This window comes from Staurois parvus, unplaced genomic scaffold (assembly GCF_062004578.1).
Source record: "Staurois parvus isolate SC_StPar_1 unplaced genomic scaffold, SC_StPar_1.0 ptg000020l, whole genome shotgun sequence".
Taxonomy (NCBI): domain Eukaryota; kingdom Metazoa; phylum Chordata; class Amphibia; order Anura; family Ranidae; genus Staurois; species Staurois parvus.
Window position 1 is genome coordinate 2,742,850 of NW_028317816.1, and position 22,407 is coordinate 2,765,256.

Here is a 22,407-nt window from a genome sequence, read left to right on the forward strand (position 1 = left end):
AGGAAAACATTAAACAAGAATGGAGTACATGGGAGGACACCATGGAGGAAGCCATTGCTGTCCAAAAAGAATATTGCAGCATGTTTGAAGTTTGCAAAAGAGCACCTGGATGTTCCACAGCACTACTGGCAAAATATACTGTGGACAGATGAAACCAAGATTGAGTTGTTTGGGAAGAACACACAACACTATGTGTGGAGAAAAAAAAGGCACAGTACACCAACATCAAAACCTCATCCCCACTGTAAAACATGAAGGAGCATCATGGTTTGGGGCTGCTTTGCTGCCTCAGGGCCTGGACGGATTGTTGTCATTGATGGGAAAATGAATTCCAGAGTTTATCAAGACATTTTGCAGGAAAACGTACGATCATCTGTCCCCCAACTGAAGCTCCGCAGAGGAGGGGTGATGCAACAGGACAATGACCCAAAGCATACAAGTAATTCAACAAAACAATGGCTGCAACAGCACAGAATACGCCTTCTGGAGTGGCCCAGTCAGAGTCCTGACCTCAACCCGATTGAAATGCTGTGGCATGACCTTAAGAGAGCGATTCACACCAGACATCCAAGAATATTGCTACACTGAAACAGTTTTGTGAAGAGGAGTGGTCCAAAATTACTCCAGATCGTTTTGCAGGTCTGATCTGCAACTACAGGAAACGTTTGGTTGAGGTTATTGCTGCCAAAGGAGGGTCAACCAGTTATTAAGGCAAAAGGTTCACATACTTTTTCCTCCCTGCACTGTGAATGTTTACATGTTATGTGCAATTAAACCATGGCAACATCTAATGTTTGTGTAGTATTATGTTCAGCAGACTGTGTTCTTCTATTGTTGTGACTTAGATGACGTTCAGAGCACATTTTATGCCCAAATCATGCAAAACTCCACGTAATCCCAAGGGGTTCACATACTTTTTCTTGCAACTGTATATCTAATTACGCTATGTGTATGGCATGGACAAATGTTTTTATCACACTGTCTTTTAATGTTATTTGTCTGATTGTATGTTCACTTTGAGAAGAGTTTATTCTTCACATGATCCTTGGGATCATATAATAAAGATACGTTTTACATTCATATTGATGCATTATTTACTCTGCTTGGGATTGACTAATACCAAATTTAGCAGTTTGTTCTTGTCAACTGTTTTTTTTCTTATGCCATTGTGACAGTAAAGCAGAGAATGATGACAGTTAGTTTGGCAGTGGATGGTCACACTACTTCAGAGGATGGTGACAGTTAGTGAGGCAGTGGATGGTGACAGTTAGAAGGGTTGTGGATGGTGTCAATTAGTAGGGCAGAGAAGAATAGTGATGTAGGGCAGTAATGTATATACAGGGGCTCACAGGACAGCAGAAACTTTACTCACATGCACAGAAGGGAAGCACTGGCAGAGAAGGGAAGTGCCGGTGACACAGTACTCTTCTTCCTCCTGGCGCGCTGAATCCCGGCCAGCCCTTCTCTTTTGTCCATCCCCTGTGATGTCACACAGAAGCTCCTGGGATGGACATGAGAGAAGGGTCGGCAGTCAGCAGCGCAGCATATCAGGTAGTTCCTCCAAGCGCCGCTCTGCAGTGTGGGAGGAGCAGTCTGGGGTCAGCAAAGCAGGATTGCCAAACTACCCATCACCTGCCTGCAATTGACGGGTATATTGTGATTGACAGGTTGCCGACCCCCGCTTTAGAGTTAGATTTCATTCTGCTTCTAACAGTTTAGAAACATCTTCTGTGTGTTTACATATGGCACACTACCAAGATTCTGCTCTCCATAGAAAATTAAAGGTAAGTGGGCTCAGATTGCATTGCTTCTGCAAAGAAATTTGAAGATAACTTTCTCCACAATGCTTAAAGGTGAATCAGGACTTGTTTTAAAGTGCTTTTACTGCTTGTACAGGATATGCAAATAATTTTACAGGTTCCTTTTAAAGTGTTATGTCATAAAAAAAAAGTGTTTTGTCTTGACATACAAACTGACTTGCTGTTTGTTGCATTTGTATATCAGTGTGGTAGGAACATCAGATCTTCAAGTATAATGCTCTCTTTAAATCATAGAGAAGAAAAGGTTGCTATATGAATAAATAAATAAGCAGTTACTTTTTCACAGACCTCCAAATATTACAGATAATTTTCATTTTAATGCAGAAATTTAAGTACAAACATTTTTTTAAGTACAAAATAACAAAATTAACAAAGACATCACATATACTGCGCAAAGTACAAGCTTATGTGTATGAATTTGTAGCAAAGCAAAAACTTAACAATGAATAACCAAAATTCATAAAGTAAATAAAAAAACTCTCACAAAAAAAGTGTACTTGTGTATATAAATGATACTAATTTCTGACCACCCAAGTGCCTTGCCAACACTGCAAAGGTATTCAGGAACAATATATCCCTTTATAGTCTGGTGCCCATAAGGTTTCAAGGTTTGGTCTTTCCAAAGACTTATATAATGTAGACAATAAACCAGGAGCGGACTGACAACTCTTGGGGCTCCTGGGCAATAGGGGATCATGGGGCCCCTGTGTCCTTGCCCAAACTCAAGAAAGCCTATGAAAAAGGTACCAGGGGCATCTCATGGGGCCCCCTACTGACCACGGGCCCTCAGGCAGTGCCCAAGTTTCCAAATGGTCAGTCCACCCCTGCAATAAACTATAATATAGCTGTTGTTTGGCAGCTAGGTCATTTTGGTTTTTTTTACCTTTTTATGGTAAATGAATTAGGACTCTTATGCTTAGTTTAGGTAAAATTGGGGTTAAAACAGGGGGTGAGGAGGTATCACATCACTTCCTCGCTGCCTATCTGTGGCCTTTGGAGCACAATCCGAATGTGTTTTGGGCTCCAGAGGCAAAGGAGATTGAGACCCATGTCTAAATCTACCCTTAGTAGCATAATGTTGCATTAATCTATTAAACTTTATTTAACTATTATGACTATTGCATTCACTAGCAAATAAGCATACATTTTAATTAATCCAAAATAAATGAATACATAATATAGTTTGAGCAATGCTGATTCAGTGGGGTTGATAAACTGAAAGAGAAGTGAGTGTCTACAATCTCCGTTCTTGAGGTTCGGCTCACTTCAATAATCAACCACTAAGCCAAGTTAGCGTCCACCTTGCTTAATCAGCAGTCTTTTTGCTAAGTGAATGTTTTCTACAGCTTTAGTAAATTACCAACTATGACTAATGTACATTTAGAAATTTTAAAGTGAATCCAAGCTTCCACTATGACTTATACAGCTATAGTTTCTACCATAGATTTAAAAAATGTTTATCACATTGTAATAGATTTACCGTGTTAAAGTACCGTATATATAAACTAAGACAATTACCTTCTCTTATTTGCTCCCTTTTGGTTTAATAAATATGCAGTTAATAGCATTTTGTTTAACTGATCGATAAGTGCAAATTAGTTGTCGATCTTGCCAAATATCTAATGAGCCAATATATTTCTGTGCTCTCTTTTGCACTTTTATCAGTTAGCATTGTTCTAAGTCTTCTCTGTTGACCACAGACCCTTTGCCTATAGAGTTAAGATGGTGGGATGGTGTTTTGTAATCCTAATATATTTCCTATCTCAAGGGGACAGTGCCTCCCCTCTGTAGATATAATATAGTGAGTGTACATTGTTACCGTAGTATTGGAAGTATATTACTGACAGGGTCACCAGTTGAAAAAGAGGATAAACCAAAAATAATGCAGTCAATACATTTAAGGACTGGTAACCTGCAGTTTTCAAGTTTAAATACATATAAACGCATATTATAATCTTTATTTGAAAAATACACACAGAAAAGATACAGGTTTAGTAAATATGTCAGTTAAAGAAGTAAAGCACAATAAAAAAAAAAAATTAAGCATGTTTTTTCTGCATAATCTTTTCCCAAAAGCCATTATTTGATTTGACAAATTTATGGGTTGGTTTTGTACTTAATGAAAATCAACATGGATGAATACATTAAGCTCTTCAAGATTAGCATAACATAGGTAAGTTGTCCTGCTCGGTACATCATACGATTAAAACTTGGCAAACCTAGAAAAAGTAAGTTAAATTAAATTAATGTCATATTACAAGAATGGTTACTACATAAAGCAAATCTGTTACATATGATAGTAGTCAATGGTTTCATAGCGCAGCCTTTACCAGATATCTGTTTTATTTCTTTTTAAATTCATGCTGCTATTGTCCAATAAACTGCAATGGAAAGTTAGAAATGATGGCATATTTAAGAAAGATTGATAAAGGATATTGCAACAGTCATTTAAAATTTTATAATATACTGCACAAATAGTTTTTACACTTGTCTTTGCTCATATCAAATATCAAATCCTTTTCAAGGGAATTTAAAGGTACCATGACAACTCTACCCAGCTCCTTGCAGATGTATCAGTGATTTAAATTAAAAGTGCCATAGCTACTGATTCTAAAAATGTTGATTGCTAACAGGAATGACTGAAACAATGGTATTTGTTATTTGTACAATTTTAATTCTCCTGAATATTTGTGTGATATTTCAGAACTAGGGAGAATGACAAACTCCAGAAATCCAAATGAGAAGACAATTTAAAAATGTATAGTACATCCCGAACCCGTTTAGCACTCCTTTGCTCCAACTCTTCCAGTACCTGACTTTGAGACTGCTCCCTCCCAGGGAATGTACCTCACACATGGTGGCCATGCTCTATGCTTTCTAGATTTTGGACAAAGGTCCTAAAACTGGTGAAAACGTTGTTAAACTGCCCCTTTCCCACAGACCCTTGAGGTATCCTTTTGGATTTGAAACCTTAATTTAAATTGGCCATCTACAGAATATTCTACTAGCAGTAAAACAAAATATTGCGAAAGCTTAGAAATAACAATTTGTTTCCATCACAGAAGTTCATTGTCGCATAGACAACTTTTTATTATCAGTGAAAAGCTTACTAGTATTCTCCTAGATACAAACAAGAAATGTCTAAAAACCTGGGCCCCATGGATACAATATGGCTACCCCTCCATGTTCCCTGAAAACTACACACTGCTATAGGCACTGAATGCCCTGGGTTTCTGGCTGGAGTGTCCCCAACATTCTCCTTTGTTCCCCTTTTTCTATTCTGTTCTATCTCCATCCCTTTTTTTTTTCTCTTAGTCCCCTGCTATGGGAGGCCATGACTAATATGTCTCTTATCTACCCCTGTGCAAGACTCAACTCTCATACCTACTCCAAGAGTGTCTCCTAGTTTACAGTCATTACACATTTGCCCTAACTTGTATTATACCATATTATTTGATCTTTACCATAACCATTATTGTTTTCTATGACTAACAGCTGCACTATGTACCTTTTTACAATATATTAACTAGATTTGAACATTTGTACGAGTCATGCTATGCATCCTCCAAAACTTTAATAAAGACCCATTGAAAGTGAAAATCTACAGTACATCTATTTGCCTATTTACTTGACTTGATAATCAGTTTGCGGAGTGCTGCTCACTGTGACAGCATGTATTTAACAAGTAATAGAGCAGTCAGTGTGAAACACTGTTCATTCGCTTACATTTTTAGGCAGAATAATTATCTTTGTAAGAAAATGGTCATGATAGGAAAATCAACACAAATTTATGTGACTTTTTAACATTTCTGATATTTTTTTTTCCTATTTATGATTCTAGATTCTGCCAATAGCATATCTAAAACTGACATTATAACAGTCAGAGCCAGAAAATAATTTGATACTTGGCAGTAAAACATTTTAGCAAGATGTTGGGAAAATATTTCAACAAAAATGATTTATTTCGATCAATCACAGAAAGTCTTTATAGTTATTTAACTTCATGATTATTATAAGAATTTGTCTATTTGTCAGTTTATGCATGGTAAATTTTACTGATATATCAGGTACTGAAAGTGCAGTAGCCAAGAGCAACTAGTATCTTAACTGATGAGAAATAGGATGAATACCGTATTACCCTAAAATCATGTGCAGAGGAAACTGTGCACGAGATTGTGCATTTTAAATTGAAAGAGGCACTCTTTTAAAGTTAAAAAAAGAAAACTGGAATTGAATACTTCTGATGAAGGGTTAAAATAAATAGCTAATTTTTTGACATCACAGAAAAAAAATCAAGCAATTGAATTAAGTGCAACATTCTAGGTAGCAAAAAAAAATCTTAATGGCAGCTATAATAAGAAAACATGGGTTAAAATAATTCTCCAACAAAATAAAAATTACTGCAGACAATATGTTTGAGAAATATGTAAAGCAGTTTGGTTTAAAATATGTGTCAATGTTTAAAATTAAAAAGAACAGAAACAAAACAAAAAAAAATAAAAAAAATTGTCACATAAAATAATCACAAAATGTATTTTTGGTATTGTTTGCTCAGTTAAAATCTGCTGGCACACTTATATACTGTACATATAAGGTGCATCTACATTTTTAATAAAGGAAAAATAATATAAGGCACAAATTATAGATCCAATCAACAAACTTCTGGGTTATAGGAATTATCCAAAATAAATAAAAAAATAATTACCTTGATTGCATTTCTTGTGCTTGGGATCTTCCTTAAAAATCTCTGAAATATAATTATGGTTACATAATATCTGCTACATTTTTTAAAATGAAAGCAAATTTAATTGCATGAAAATCACATTAAGTTCCACATGTATTTATTGGGTTGTGGTTATTCTTAATATTTTCCCAAATATGGTCAATTAGCAGGCACTTGATAAACATATGTTGCAGATTTCTATATTTGTTAACATCTATAATGAGGTGACTGGGCATGCTAAGGATTTGCAAATACTGACTTTCAGAGAGTCAGTATTTTCATGGCTTGGGGAAGCAGTATGCTGTTCTTTTTGCAACTTACACTGTATCACTGTATACTTTAGTGAGTCAGAGTTGGTCTACAAAACATTTCTTAAAGGACAACTTCACATTTGGAGGCCTTCAGTATGACCAGTGAAGGCTGCTGTAAGCAGGACCATCCTATTGGAAGAAATGGGGCCTTGGTGTGCCTGCACCATGTGAAGAGCCATCCAGAGGTTTTCTTACCAAAGGCTGTGCAGCAGGGCCAAACAACCAGCATTTCTGGATTTGGGGCTAAAGGTGTGTACATTAGCAGTTAGGGTGCAGTCTGGGCGTAGGGGGGGGGGTTAAAAAAAACTGCTTCACTAAAGGTAAAGTTGTGCTTTAAAGTATATCTAAAGCCCAAACTTTTTGTTTTGAACACAGTGTGAAAATATTAAAACCACTGTTAGGTTTTTTGGGGGGTTTGGCAGTTTATGTCCCATTTGGGCAATTTCTCTTCACTTTCTGTGCAGTAGAAACAAAAGGAATTGAGAGGAAATTCCTCCATAGTGAAGGGAATTTCCCTTTTTTAGAAGTTTTTTTAGAAGTTTTCCCTTCCTTTCATTTCTCAGTGACAATGATCACTATGAAAAATAGAAAGGTCAAATCTTCTCATTACCTGCTCTCTCCAAAACTAAAACAAAGTTTTGACTTTAAATACCTCCTAAGTACAGTGTAATGTTCAAGTGGAACTAAATGTACTGTGTATCCGCTAGTGAAAGTATGAACAGACTTACCCATTTGTCAGCACTTCTCCAGCTATATGAGGTCCGTGCCCCCCCCCCCCCACTATGTCCACCCTTGCCATCTTCTTTTCATCTTCTACGTCTAGCTTCTTCACCCTTTGCCCATTGGGTGGCCACTGATGATGTAATTTCTGGAATGCCTGCTAGAGATGCATTGGCCAGCAGAACATTCTCACCATCTTCTGGCCAGGAGTGGGCTGGATGTGTAGACTGCACTGCAAGCAGAAACCCCTAAAAAAATTGCTGGCAAAGAAGTTTTTTTGGCAAAATAAAACAAAGTCTCATGTACCCAAAAAATTGCTAGGAAAATTTTCTTTTACTGCTTCATTTCACTTTATTGTAGAATTGCTTATGCTGAAGAATAAAGTGGTTTGAAAAGCTAGACATTTTTTACCTTAAAGCGAAGCTCAACCCAAAAGGGGAAGTTCCGCTTCCATGACTGCTCCCTTTTAAGGATTGGCACATTTGGGGAGCTGGGGGGGGAACGTGTACCCAAAATTGATAGGCACCCACTTCTGCCGCGATTGCCTAGGCAATCAGAAACAGAAGTTGTCCTCCCCCCTCCCTGTAGTTTTCTGGGAGATGTAACAGGTCCCAGAAGACTACGGGACCATTCAGAAAGCGCAGTGCTACTCATGCATGCGCAGTGGGCACCCGGCTGTGGAGCCGCAAGCTGTCAAAGCCGGGTGCCCAGAATGAAGATACCAATGCTGGGAACACAGGACGGCTGATGAAACGGGCTGTGGGGAGGACACCGCGGGATCAAGGGACAGCTGAGTGGCAGTTTTATAAAAGTCAGCAGCTACAGCTTCCGTAGCTGCTAACTTTTATTTTTTTACAGTGTCACTGGAATGCCGCTTTAATGCATTCTCTGCATTTAGGTAAAAAAATGCCTCTGTATCTGTACCACCGTCTCACCCATTTGCAGCGGCTATCTCCACTTTTTCTGCTCACAGAGACAGCAGTGGGAGTAATGGGATCTTGCTGCTGTCAATCAAATTCTGAGAGCAGAGAGATAGAGTGAGGCCAAGCCACCCTGTCTGTGTCTATGGGCACAATCAGCCGGCTTGGGACTGACACAGGTGGGACCCCAGAGAGAGAAGCTTCCTATTGGGATGTACCAAGAGGAGGAGGAGTGGATAGCACTGGCAGGGGACCCAAGTAAAGGAGGTTTGATGCCACTCTGTGCAAAATCAGAAGATAAGTATACTGTGTTTTTTTTGCACTTGAAGATTTACAATAATTTTAACCACCCCCCCCCGCCCGCCATATAAGGAAATGATGGCCGCAAGGTAAGACATCAAATGATGGGGCGCGCAGAACGGCGATCGGTGTGTTGCATGACTGCGCAATTGTCATTCAAAGTGCGACAGCACTGAAAGATGAAAATTGGCCTGGGCAGGAAGGGGGTAGAAGTGTCCGGTAGGCAAGTGGTTAAATACCATTCCCCAATTGTTTTGTATAATGGTTCCCAGTGTGGATGGGAAAGGCTCCACTTTTGTATTTAAGTGAGTTGTGTGTAATAGCTAGCTTGTGTTGACAACAGCTAAATCAATGAACGAATGTTTACTGTATATGTTTATTATTGAGTTTTACATTATTGGGAATTCTAATTTATTTTATTTTCACACATGGACAGAAATTATATTATAATAATTTGCTTCATACCTCAGATTTTCAGTTTTTATAAATAATTCTTATTTAAAGTAGGTATGCATACCTAGATTATATTCATTTCCTGAGACAGATTCCATTTTCCAGCCTTCTTTGGTTGTATCATGTTTGTACTTGCATGTAAACATTTTTCCCAGGTCAGATTTTGGCACTTTTATCCAGCTGCTCAGTGAATATGTGTTTGTGATGTTATTGTGTTCAATTTCACCTTGCTCTGACTGCACCTCATCTTCGCCATTACCTTCATGCCAGACCACTTTAATCAGACCAGGGAAGAAATTTTGCAAGTTGCACATATAAATTGCAAACCCTTTTTTAGCCACTTGTTCGGTGCCAGACTTTAAGATGGTTACTTCTGGTTCCTTCAAAGGTTGATCTAAAAGAACGTTTAAAACATTAATGGGAATGTGAATTCCAACTTTAGTCGAAACAGTTAAAACATTTTTTTTTTTTTTTTTAAGTTTTAGATAGAGTGGGGTTGGTTTCTTTTTTTTTTTTTTGTCGTCTGTAATCGCATTTCCTTTCAATAACTGTCTCTGTGACATTAAAAAATGTGGCAAAAAAAAAACAGAAAAGGAATTCACAGAAAAAAGTAGGCACAGTAAAAAAAGAAAAAGTGCTGTTTTTGTCTATATCCCAATTGGAGAGATTTCTCAGAACTTCCCAGAATTTCTGGTTCTTATGGCATGCTGTCACTGGGACAAGAGATGAGAAGAAAGCTTGCCAACAGGAACACAGACAACCATACAAACCTGCAAAGAATGGATTCAATATTTTACTGTGCAATTTTTTTTCTGGACAGGCAGGGAAGAAATATGTTAATTTTGCTATTGCTTGCTGCATGTCTAAAAAAAATCTTTGTGCAATGTTCTTTGTAACAATTTACAGTACCTACCTAGATTCAACAGCCAATCAATTATGTGCTGTATTTTTTTTTCACAGGCTTAAAAAAATCATGGGTGAATGAACGAGTAAGTAACATGCTATGTAAACGTTTTTTTCTAAAAAAGCGTAAAAAGTATCTTTACATAAGCTTCCATTTTTGTTGATCTCTAATTTTCAGTAAGCTAAGTAAAAATTCCCTTTGCAAAGCGAACAGCCTATTAGCCTTTAGTAACTTAACCCCATAAACTTCATACTAGTAATAAGGCTGATTTACTAAAGGAATAGAAAATCTTCACTCAATAAACCCCATAAATGTCATACTGGTAATAAGGCTGATTTACTAAAGGAATAGAAAATCTTCACTTTTAATACTCAGTTATGTGTAGATAAAATATAAACAATATGCTTTTTACATGATTGGATAATTGAAGTGATTCTTTGCTTAATTTATTGAGTGAAGATTCTCAACTACTTTTATAAACTAGCTACAAGTGAGATAATGTGAACTGAACCTAGGATGCACACATATTAACAGTAATGTAAGAAAACATAAAATATGTATCTTTACAAATCTACACATTTAATTCATATGAGTTTGTCACTGCAGTCTAATTTAGTCAACATCTGTATTATTTTGCATTCCTGATATATTACCATTTAATAACTGCAGAAGCACAAAAATATGAACTTTAACAACCGTATTCTGCATATATCATTAGTGAAATAGTGTTTCTTGCTACACTATCTCTTTTTTAGTAATTATTTCATTAGATAAAATAGTTTTTTTTTTATTTTTTACAAGCGTAGGAAACACTTTTTTAAATTAGAATAGTCCCAGGACTAACCTTCCAGTCAACACAATCTCTTTCTAAGTACCTTTTTATTTTTAGTGATGTAAATGTAGTAGAATTAGCATTAAATTTATCAGTTGTAAGAAGATTACTGGTTGTAGAACAGCCTTGAACACTGATTTTTTTTTTTCTTTACCTTCCATTTTTTTATTGCCCATGCTATGAAATAAGCAGTGGAATTTGCCTAATCAGTGGGTCAGTAGCTCTCTTTTCTTGGTGGAACATTCCCTTTAAGTAATGATACAGATGTGTTTATAGCGGTCATCTTTCACTGACATGGTTGTAATTGTCTTAACTAAAACTGTTGCTATAACAGCTACAGCATCCCCGGCAGTGTTCTAGTGTGTCCCAATGTCAATATCACATTTGCTCAATTTAAACAAACAACTCTGCATAGAAATTTTACAGGTAAGCTCCATGATGGATCAGAAAGATGCGTTCTGTGTAACACACTAAGTATGATATTGCAGTCTTTCCTCACTATATATATAATTAGGGGAACACATCCAAACAAATGATTAGCAATGGATTTAGTCAGTACCTAAGTGGACAGTGCTCACTTACTGAGATGGGTAAGTTTCGCTGTGTAGAACACTGCAGCTAGTAGCTCGTGTTAATTTAAAAATCTAAATATGTGTCTTTAGGGACTAGTGTTCTGCTACAACAAACCACTGATGATAAGGACTCTCCAGGAAAAAAGGACACCCAGACAAGCTCATTATAGTCCTTTTTACTTACCTGGGTGTTTTTTGCTGAAGAGACCTTACATCTATGGTTCATTGCAGCCAGACCATAGAGACATGAAGCTCAGAGAACAATGGAGACCTTAGCATAGAATGTTACATTAATAGATGCTACTAGCTGCAGTGCGGTATACTGTGCAACTCATCAATCTCAGTAGGTAAGCACTGGCTATTTGGTCACTATCAAGCATGTTGAACAACATGGTTCATATGTAAATGTCGAAAAAAGTATGAACATAGGTATGTGAATTAGGAAAAAGGTATTTATATACGGAATACTATTATTCTACTTATACTATTAATTATTGCATTTGTTAACAGCATACATTTGTAACAACACAATGTTTTTTGGAATAGTAGTCCTTTAAAATCTGACAAATATGGTAACTTGCTGACATGCTATCAGGGAAGTGTGGGAGCTGATTACTGGTTGAACTACATGCTACATGCCTACAGGTTTATCATCGTGACCCACTAGGACAGTTATGACACTGAGGTTGTGTATTAGATCACAAAAGCACAACCACATTTTAAGAGGTTAACCAACATATTTTTGGGGCTGGATCATATTGAAAAGCAGCTTATTTTACATAAAAAAAACAACTTTGATCACCATTTTTAATTTTACAAAAACATAAATGTCAAAAATAAATATCTAAGTATATTATGTTGATTAAAGAAAATGAAAAATAACTAACTTGGATGTGATGGTTACCTTAATTACCTTGATGATATCCCTCGCATCTCATACTCCAATATAGATTATATAGATTAGGTCAAGTGCTATACATACCAGTAATCAAAAGTTTTGTGCCTGTTCCAAATGTTTTTATGCTGCCATCCTTGCACAGTGCTGACTTTCTTAGCAAAAACCCTTTGTTACAGGGTATAACTCCTTATCAGTGGGTTGGATAGAAACAGTGAATTTGAACATTTTCAGTAACATCAAGGTTTATTATCTGAAACTAGTTTGCTTTCAAATTGATAACAATTCCAAAATGATGACATTCTAACTGAGTAATATATATAAAAAAAAACTGAAAATGATAGGCATACTTTAGATATTTTCACACACTTGCATAGTTTTCTTAATGGGCCTTTAAAAAGAGCTTTGCCAGCTTTCCAAATAAACAACTGTAGGTAGTCCATTTAATCCACTAGGAGTCTCTCTTGCCCATAGCTCAAAAGGGTTTCCAATATGAATGGTTGTAATATTTTGAGAATACATAGGAGTCTATTTACAAGTGTTTTTACCCAAGATTCACACTACTTTTACTCAAGAGCCAAACTGTTTTCTGATGAAATCTTATGCGAAAATATGTGAATCTTTAGTGAAAGTTGTGAGAAACAGACACTTAAGGGTTGATTTACTAAAACTAGAGAATGCAAAATCTGGTGCAGATCTGCATAAAAACCAACAGGCTTCCAGGTTTTCTTGGTAAAGCTTAATTGAACAAGCTGACGTTAGAAGCATATTGGCTACCATGCACATTTGCACCAGATTTTGCACTCTCCAATGTTAGTAAATCAACCCCTTAATGTGTACCTATACCCTGTCTCTTTATCTTGCTCAGGTGTACCTAAATTTTTTTCGGAGCATAAGCAAATATTTTTTCATAATCAGAAGATATATACAGATTTGTATACTAAACTTTAGTATACAAATCTGTACATATCTTCTGATTATGAAAAAACATTTGCTTATGCTTTGAAAAAAATACTTTTGGTTTAGATTTAGGTACACCTAACTAAAGCATTATTATTGCAGACATACATTTACATGTAGACTAAGGAAAGGATACATTGGTGGGAAATGAGACAAACTATGTCTGCCAAGAATGCTAGAGCTGGAAGCAGTAACAGTATTTTTTACAGAATAATTTAAACCATACAAATAAAAGGTGACCATTGTGAGCATTTCTGGGGCAGATTTTTCAGAATTGGTTGAACTCATGCATCCTCAGTTTACCTATGGTCTACTGGAATTAATTGTTAATTTCCCCTCTGATTGTTTACACAGCTAACCGTTCCTGTGATATTAATAGAATAGTGTAAAAATACGAAATTCATAGCTACTAGTTTAAAAAAACAATTCTGCAAAAAGTAAGAGTATTCATGAGGCTCTTTAGTACTGACCTTCTGTAATTGTTACTTCAAAAGAAAAATAGGCATGAGAAATAAATAATCATTCACATGCTTTATAATGTTAATATAAGACTATATACAGATTTTAGAGTACAACATTTTGTAGTCCTTTAAAAAGAGTTGCTGCCATGTAGCTAATTCCAATATTCCAGTTCTTTGCTCACTAAATGTACAGATGCAGTTAGGGTGCTCAACACAATTCGTTATAATATTGTTGTTCAATGGAAAATCAAGAAATCACTTGCAGGTCTTTCACTTATTCCTATGAAGTACCTGACATGTTCACTACCAGAGATCATTGCATTCTAAATGAGGATTTTAGCTTTGAAATCTCCACTTTCTTATTTGCCTGCAGTTGGGGAGATTTATATGTTTGCAATATGTGGAGGATGAATGAATTCCTAAAATGGATGGCATTTTAGAGGCAATGCATTTACTGTATTCTATATTACCTACATATACCAATCCAATCATGGACCTTTTTGTAAAATTGAGATGTATTGGAAAAAATGTCACACTTTTGTTAATAAATGCTCTTTCAAATGAAACGTTTTTTTAAATTTCGAGTCTTTAAAATCCTTGTTATTAGCTCATCACTCTGATGGTAATAGGAATTTAAAATTACAAGAAGTGTTATAATATTTTTGGGACATTAATATGCCATTAAACTTACAATTTGTACTCATGTATTATGTTCCGAATTCTTTCTATAACCCTGTCCAATATTTATGGAGTTTAAATTATTCTTATCATGGCTGAAGAAAGAATGGTAACAAAGCCAGCTTTTTTTTTTGCTGTATGTCTATATGATCCACTGCTTAGAACAATGAAAGCCTTAGGTAGATACCTTATCAGATAAATGCTCATCTGATAAGGTGTTATCTGATAATTATCTTTTCATTTATAAAAGGTTGTATTTATCTTTAGATTTGTCTAATTGGAATGTTAAATCTTCAAGCCAACAACTTTTAGAAGCTGAAGTCTATGTGATCCCTGGTTAAGGTTTAAAAATACTCTATTACTTAAAAGTTATTTACGTTACTGTATTTCTTTTTTAGACTCTTATTGTATATTTTTTTAGGGTTAATAAATATGGAAATTCTTAGTTGTTCCACTGAATGTTATCGTTTTCACCATATTCTTGCAAATATTGGGGAACTGATATTGTATATTATTCCAAACTGTTATTTAAGAAGGTATATGGCTTCACTCCCCCCGTTTGTATTTGTTTGGTTATTTGTTTTATCATTTTAAAATATACAATAAAAACATATTTTCTAAAAATAAATAATAAACAGTGGTAACGTGAAGAAATATGTGCATTAGCTGAATAAAGACTAAGTGAAATATCGGTACCTACCTGTTACAAAAAGCCTTGTACCTGAACCGAAAACTTTCCATGTACACCATGCTTCATAGCTTACACAAAAAAGGTCTGGTGATTCATTAAAACTTAATTGCTAGCTATAAATAGAAGATCTAAGACATGTAAGTTCTGGATGCGTATCAATCCAGCTCACAAGATTTGACTAATATCTATAAATGGTATAACTATATGAAGCAGTTCTGTGCATAATTAACCACTTGCCTACCAGTCACTTTTACCTCCTTCCTGCCCAGGCCAATTTTCGGCTTTCAGCTCTGTTGTATTTTGAATACCAATTCTGCAGTCATGCAACACTGTACCCAATCTAAATTTGTATATTTTTTTGAGACAAATAGAGCTTTCTTTTGGTGGTATTTAATCACCATTTGGGTTTTTATTTTTTGTTAAACAAACAAAAAAAAGACCAAACATTTTGAAAAAAAAAGTTTTTCTTAGTTTCTGTTAAAAAGTTTTATAAATAAGTGATTTTTTTTCTTCACTGATGTGCACTGATAGGCTGCACTGATACTGATAGGTGGCACTGATGGGCACTGATGAAGAGGCACCGATGAGGCTGCATTGATATGCGGCACTGATAGGCTGTATTTATGAGCACTGATAGGTGACACTGATGGGCACTGATAGGCGGCACTGTTGGGAGGCACTGATGGGCACAGATAGGTGGAAGTGATGGGCATTCATAGGTGGGACTGATGGGTGCTGATGGAAGGCACTGATGGGCACTGATAGGCAGCACTGATGGGCATTGATAAGCAGTACTGATGGGCACTGATAGGTGACACTAGTGGACACTGACAGGCATCACTGAGAAGGCACTGAAAGCCAGCACTGAAAGCCAACACAGATGGGCACTGAAAGCCAGCACAGATGGGCAATAAAGGCCACTATCAGGGTATACACTGATCATCTGGGCACTGATGACCATTGCCCAGATGATCAGTGTAAAAATGATGCTTACCGGCTCTCTTCTCCTCATGCACTCTCAGTGTAAGGAGAGGACTGCCAATAACCAGCATTTCCTGTTTACATGTGATTGGACACAGCTGGTCACATGTAAAAGACATTGGATTACTTGGACACATAATCAGCTGTGCCTGAAGGACACAGCAATCACAGATCGCGCACGGCGCGCGCCCCAGGGGTTGCACAGGGGGTGTGGTTCTGGGAGGACATCCATGGACGCCCTTCCAGAACTAGCCGACCGCACTGTAGTCACCTTTTGGCTATAGCTCTGTCGGGAAGTGGCAAAAAAAAAAAGAAGGATTATTGTATCCATCCTTTGCCATAATTTTAGTTTAGTGTATCTTAGTCTAAAGAGTGTCAGACACCTACACTTGTATGGATAGTGTTTCATGGAAATTAGTTTTCAAGGGCACCAAGAGCAACAACCATAAATAACCTAAACTTTCAAGGAGAACATTATGTAGAATTTGCATGTCTATGTGGCACTCTCAAAACTGAGTACAATACATAGTGAAAAGTTTTTGGGAGGTGTTTTTGTGTACTTACAGTGTCAGCTTTGCATGTATAGATCCTCTTCTTACATACAGTATGAGACTTACTAGGATACAGAACTGTTGTCTCTGTAGTTTTTTTTTATTTTTCTGTTAAAAAATAATAAAACTGTTGCAACTAATTACAGTGAATTAGGGTTTCTATCTATCAGAACTGTGCAGGCTGTTCCTGTGATCACTGAAGTGATAGCTATTTTTGTACATATACCAGAAAGTCAGTTTATCATTGGGTAATGGTGGAGCATGAGAATGGGCAGGGAAGCAAAGGAGGATGGACTCAATATGGTCTGTACACTTAATTGAAGCCCAATCTGGCACATACTTTGGCCAAAATTATTTGGTTGCCCTTCTCCGAAATGTTTTCAGTTCTATGGCAACTTTTTGATAAATAGGGACTAAAATTTAATTTCAGGTTCAAATTGAGGCCATATATCAATAATTTTATTATGGGAGCACAGTGATAAGGTTTATTTAACAAAGGAGTGCAGAATGTTTGCTTAGAGTAATGTATATGGTTCACTTTGGATACTGTACGTAATAACTTGCAAGGACAATGAAAAAAACAAGATTTTTGCTTGTACATGATCAGATGACTAAAGGCAAAAAGCGTTACCTTATTCACTCCCTGCCCCAACCCATCAGATTATCACCTACTCTCCTCTCCTTTAGGCGCACCCTGAAAACCCATCTCTTCAGGGAAGCCTACCCCACCCCCTGCTAACTTGCCTCCCTCCTCCACTCTTCCTACCACTCCATCCCCCACAGCTATCTCCTCCTGTGCCACCACCCCCTCCCTCCTAGATTGTAAGCTCGAAAGAGCAGGGCCCTCGATCCCCTCATGTTTTGCATTGTATTGGTATTGTTCTGTCACATGTTCTGTCTCCCTTTGTAATGTACAGCGCTGAGCGAACTATTGGCGCTTTATAAATACTGTATAATAATAATAATAATAATACTAATGTGTAAATATAAAGTTGGAGGCATTGTCTACATTCCTTAACATTCCCCCCTTGCCCAGTAAGGGGGAATTCTGTGGACTCTGATGTGAAGGGGAACTCTGATATAAGGAGAATGCTAATGTAAGGGGGATCACTGTAAATGCTCATGTAAGAGGAACTCAGCAGACTCTGCGGACTGTGATGTAAAAGGAACCCCCTTACAACAGAGTTCCTCTTTACAGCAGAGTTTGTGTTGTTCCCCTTTGCATCATTGTTTGCAGGATTCCCCTTTACATCAGGGTCTGTAGAGTGCCCCCATGCTGCACTGTAAGGGAGAACCCTGTGGACTCTGATTTAAAGGGGGGTCTGGGAACTCTGATGTAAGAGTGAACTAGGCCCATGATGCTCTTAATCTGGCCCTGGGGGCAACACTTGGGCAAATCAGTTGTGTTCCATCAAACATGAGCTGGCAAGATACATTGTGATAGAAGAAGAGAAGGCAGTGGTGTGAGCACATGGCAGACTCTTTACTAGGCTGTTGTTTTGCTTTCACTGTGTCTTTCCACAGGAAAGTAACCAAGATACACATCTTAACAACAGCTTAAAAAGATCAGGTTACCAACCTGTACTGTCTGGTAGGGTTATGTATGTCTCAGAACTAAATGGACAGACACAAATCATTTTACAGTAAAAACAGATCTCATCTGTGCAATTTCACTCTATATGTGTGTTTACCTGGGGTTCAGGTTTAATATGCTAAAATATTCCTTTCTAGTACCTAACAGGTGCAGATATCTCTCTGAACTTCCAGCAGCAAGATTTCTTACAAGACTTGCATGCCATATTAACTGTTATCTATAGGACATTAATATTTAGGGGAAGAGCAAGTATCTCATATGCCCTGAAGAGGTAGTCTTCACAAACAGTTGGCTAATGAAAAGTTGTTAAGGTAAGCCTCAGAGCCTCTCTGGAAAGCCACAGAGTGGCCGGTGGTGTACACGCGGTGTTACAAATATTTTATGAACCCATGGGGAAGATCACATCATTACTGTATTGTATGTTATAGGCTGCTGGTTTATTATGGCCTCCCTGGTAGAAGTTGTGAAATTTGAATACTTTCACTAATGATACTTGGAACTTTTTATTTACATTTTTATTTACATTTTTATTTATAGTAAATTTCCTAAGGCTTGATGCAAATATATATCCATCTTATTGGTTGAACTAGATGGACTTGTGTCTTCTTTTCAACCTAACTTTTTCAAAGTGAGGGACATCCCATCTTAGACAAAAAACAAGTACATCTTAGACAAAAAAAAAGTTCAGTTTCAAAACTGTAGATTTTCCCTCACTTTCTTTCCCAGTAACAATAGTAACGAGGACAATTGAGGGCATGAATTCCCCATTTAGAACAAATCTTGTTTGTACTGGATGCGTCGGACTGACTGGATCAATCACTGGCCGTGGGTGGGTGATTGTGTGGGTGACTAAGGAAACATCCCTCCAGTAGGCCATGCCCAATGGTGGCTTCCGCCTTTCTGGCATGGCCTTAATGTCATTTCCACATGTAGACTTGGAATAATATGAAAGAAGGCGTGCCCGATATCCAAGACAATGCAAGCTCGATGGTAAATTAAGAGGCGTTTATTAAGAATAGCGACAAGTATATCAGGTTATGTGTTTCAGGAGAAAAGGATTTTCCCTTCTTCAGGACTGTTGCTGCATGCTAAAAAATGGGAATGATTCCTACGCTGGTTATATACAGTAATTGCAATGTATCGGAGGTAAAACTGACAGCTGAGGTGACAGGGGTTGAATTGTTAAGCTTTCCATAATCTATCCAAAATTAAATTAAAACAACAAAAAAAAACATTTTAAAAGAGTTGTATCCTCAGATACAGTATACTTTGTCAATGATGGCTAGCCAACTTGCATTTCCAGCGGGAGATCAGCAATGGCCACCTCTGCATTTGTCTCTGGACAGCTTACATTTAAAATAAAATACTTTAATAATAAATTGCATTATTATGTATAAAAAATAAATTTATTCCCATACTATAAGCATAAGCACTGTATATACCATACACATTGGCCACACATGATGGCTTAGGTTTAGTAAGCATAAACTATTTTGAACTGGCAAAATATTTGGTAATCTCAGCTGCTCTCTTTAAAAACCTAAGCTAAATATTTTTTATCATATCAAGGTTTTATTTCAGAAGCATGCTCCAAAGCCTTACCTTCTGTATGGTAAAATTTGTATGAAGTGTCTCCTAAGTTGTGTTACTGTGACTTGTATCCCAGCAGGCACAGTAATATACAGCTCTGTCCTCTTCATTTATATTCATTATTGTCAAACTTGAAATAATGCCAGCCTTATACTTGGCAGCAGAAAAGCTGGGTCTGTAAGCAGCTTTTCCTTCAAATATGTAAAGGATATTTTCTAATCCTTCATTGGATTTCTGTCGATACCAGTGAAGTGGTCTTTTTTCCAGGTCAACACCTATAGTATTGCAAGTCAACGTGACGGATTTTCCTTCAGTTTCAGTTAGTGAAATTAATGGTTGGTCAATTAAGATTGCTGCAAATGCATCTGAAAAATGTAAATGATGTTTTCATTAGTAATATTTGTCAAAAAAAAACTGAATTCAAAATATCATAAAACACTGCTAAGAATCGAATGTGTATTTAGCTACTGTATAATATATAGTGTTTCCATGGAGAGGAAATTGATTTTTATTGCAGGTACATTTGTTGGTTTAATCCTAATACAAAAGAAATATATCACAAATAGCAAGACTAAAATAGTGGCTCATCACCTGAAATTGTTTTACTGCTCATCAGGGGCAGACTGACACCTCATGGGGTCCCCTGGGCAATAAGGGATCATGGGGCCCCTGTGTCCTTACCCAAAGTCAAAAAAGCCTATGAAAAAGGTACCAGGGGCATCTCATGGGGCCCCCTACTGACCCCGGGCCCTCGGGCAGTGCCCGAGTTTCCAAATGGTCAGTCCGCCCCTGCTGCTCATCACAAGTGAAAGCTAAAATAGTAAAATGTAATGTGGATTTTTGCACTGTTATCATAGTCCTTCTCTCACCTTATTATTTAAATATTCCTGTGCATTTGAAATAAACATGATGGGCAATAAAATTTAGATTACCTTGCTGTAACAACAAGTAAAGTCCTTAATTATACTGAGGTAGTGGTATTAATATGGATAATCGCATATCATAAATCCAGACTGAAATATAATTTTAGAAACTTACACTACATGTATCAAAAATTCATGATTAGAACAACAGATATTACACCTACCATGTAATCTCAAGATACATAGCTTTAAAAAATCCATTATGTAGAAAATAAAGGACTTGCCATTAATGACCTCCTAAAAATACTAACTGACTGGCTGTAATAGTAAGCATTTTTTTTACCCAAATCACATATGTAGATCAAAAAAAAGTCAGGGATATGCCAGAAGTTGTCAGTTTATTTGTCCCAGGCAGTGACTTAACCTCTTACCTGTTACCTAACTCATGACCCCCCAACCCTAGCATAACAATTACACTAAACCCTCTCAAAGCAATGGGTCATTTTTCCAGCCAGACAACAAGGTTAGCAATGGCAACCTTTATCATTTCCAACATGATCGGTCATTAGTTTTTTTTTAATGGAGAATATGTCTATGAGTTAAAAAAAAAACCCCAATACTAGTTAGGAATACAATAATTGTACAATATACTTACATGTCAAGAAAAGGTTTATGAGATGGGCATGAAAGAATGCCATTGTACAGTAAAATAGTTTTGCAGATTACACTGCTGCCAGATCATTTGTAATGTTGTACAGCATGTGATACTGTGGTTAAAGAGGTGATTTCATTGTGGTTAAAAGATGAAAAGTTACACTACAGGGGAAACTGCTGTGCAGATGCAGCATGCTTTCTGTTTTGTAGAAGGCAATGTAAAACAAGCCACAAATTACATTTAAAATATATACCAATAAAAATAATTATTTATTTATGTAGATATTTTACCAGACCAATTTAAAGCGTATATTAGGCTGTATGCAATCTATTAAATGAGTACACATAATAAAGCATCCTTCAGATTTCAGGGCTCTGTTAGATAATTTGCTTTGTTTGGAGAGAGCCTCCAGCAATGGAACTTTCTTTGTCTGGAGAACCTCCAATGCTGGCTCAATCCAACACCAATTACCTTGAAGCTCTGCCTGGTAATTGACCATTGTCTTGGCTCCTACATCTACGTATGCACCAAACATGTTTCTGCTGTGAGTGCAAAAGAGTTCTATAGAAATGTTGCTAACACCTGGTAAGAGTATCTGGTCTTTCCCTTTTAAAGGATAGTATAAAGTTTTTGCAAAATTTTAAGTAGTAAAACATCTGTGCTGCCGTGATCAAGTGCTAAAAGGGAGCATGCTCATAGAAAGAGGGAGCAGAGGGATGAGCTAGTCAGTTTTCTGCTTCTTTGCTGCCCAATCACAGGTTAAGGGAGAGAAAAGCTGCATGATTTAAAGTGTTACTAAATCCACAACAGTAAAATAAGTCTGTATATGCAGTAAAGCATGCTTGTTGTACTCGCTGTGGAACCTAAGGGGTTAATCCTCTGCACTGTGTAAAAAGGCTGTTTGCTCCTGACTTCTCTGTCCTTCCTCTTGTT

At 36.9% G+C, this 22,407-nt stretch overlaps 2 gene segments (V, D, J or C); both read right to left on the minus strand.

Annotated features, from left to right (window-relative positions):
• Positions 1 to 2,117: 2,117 nt before the first annotated feature.
• LOC149472273 (T-cell receptor gamma chain C region C7.5-like) lies at positions 2,118 to 20,300 on the minus strand. The segment is given in 4 exon segments: positions 2,118 to 4,039; positions 6,526 to 6,567; positions 9,312 to 9,641; positions 19,969 to 20,300. Coding segments are annotated over 3 exon segments (414 nt in total).
• On the minus strand, positions 20,002 to 22,009 carry LOC149472274 (putative non-functional T cell receptor gamma variable 10). The segment is given in 2 exon segments: positions 20,002 to 20,321; positions 21,946 to 22,009. Coding segments are annotated over 2 exon segments (384 nt in total).
• Between the last annotated feature and the right edge of the window lie 398 nt (positions 22,010 to 22,407).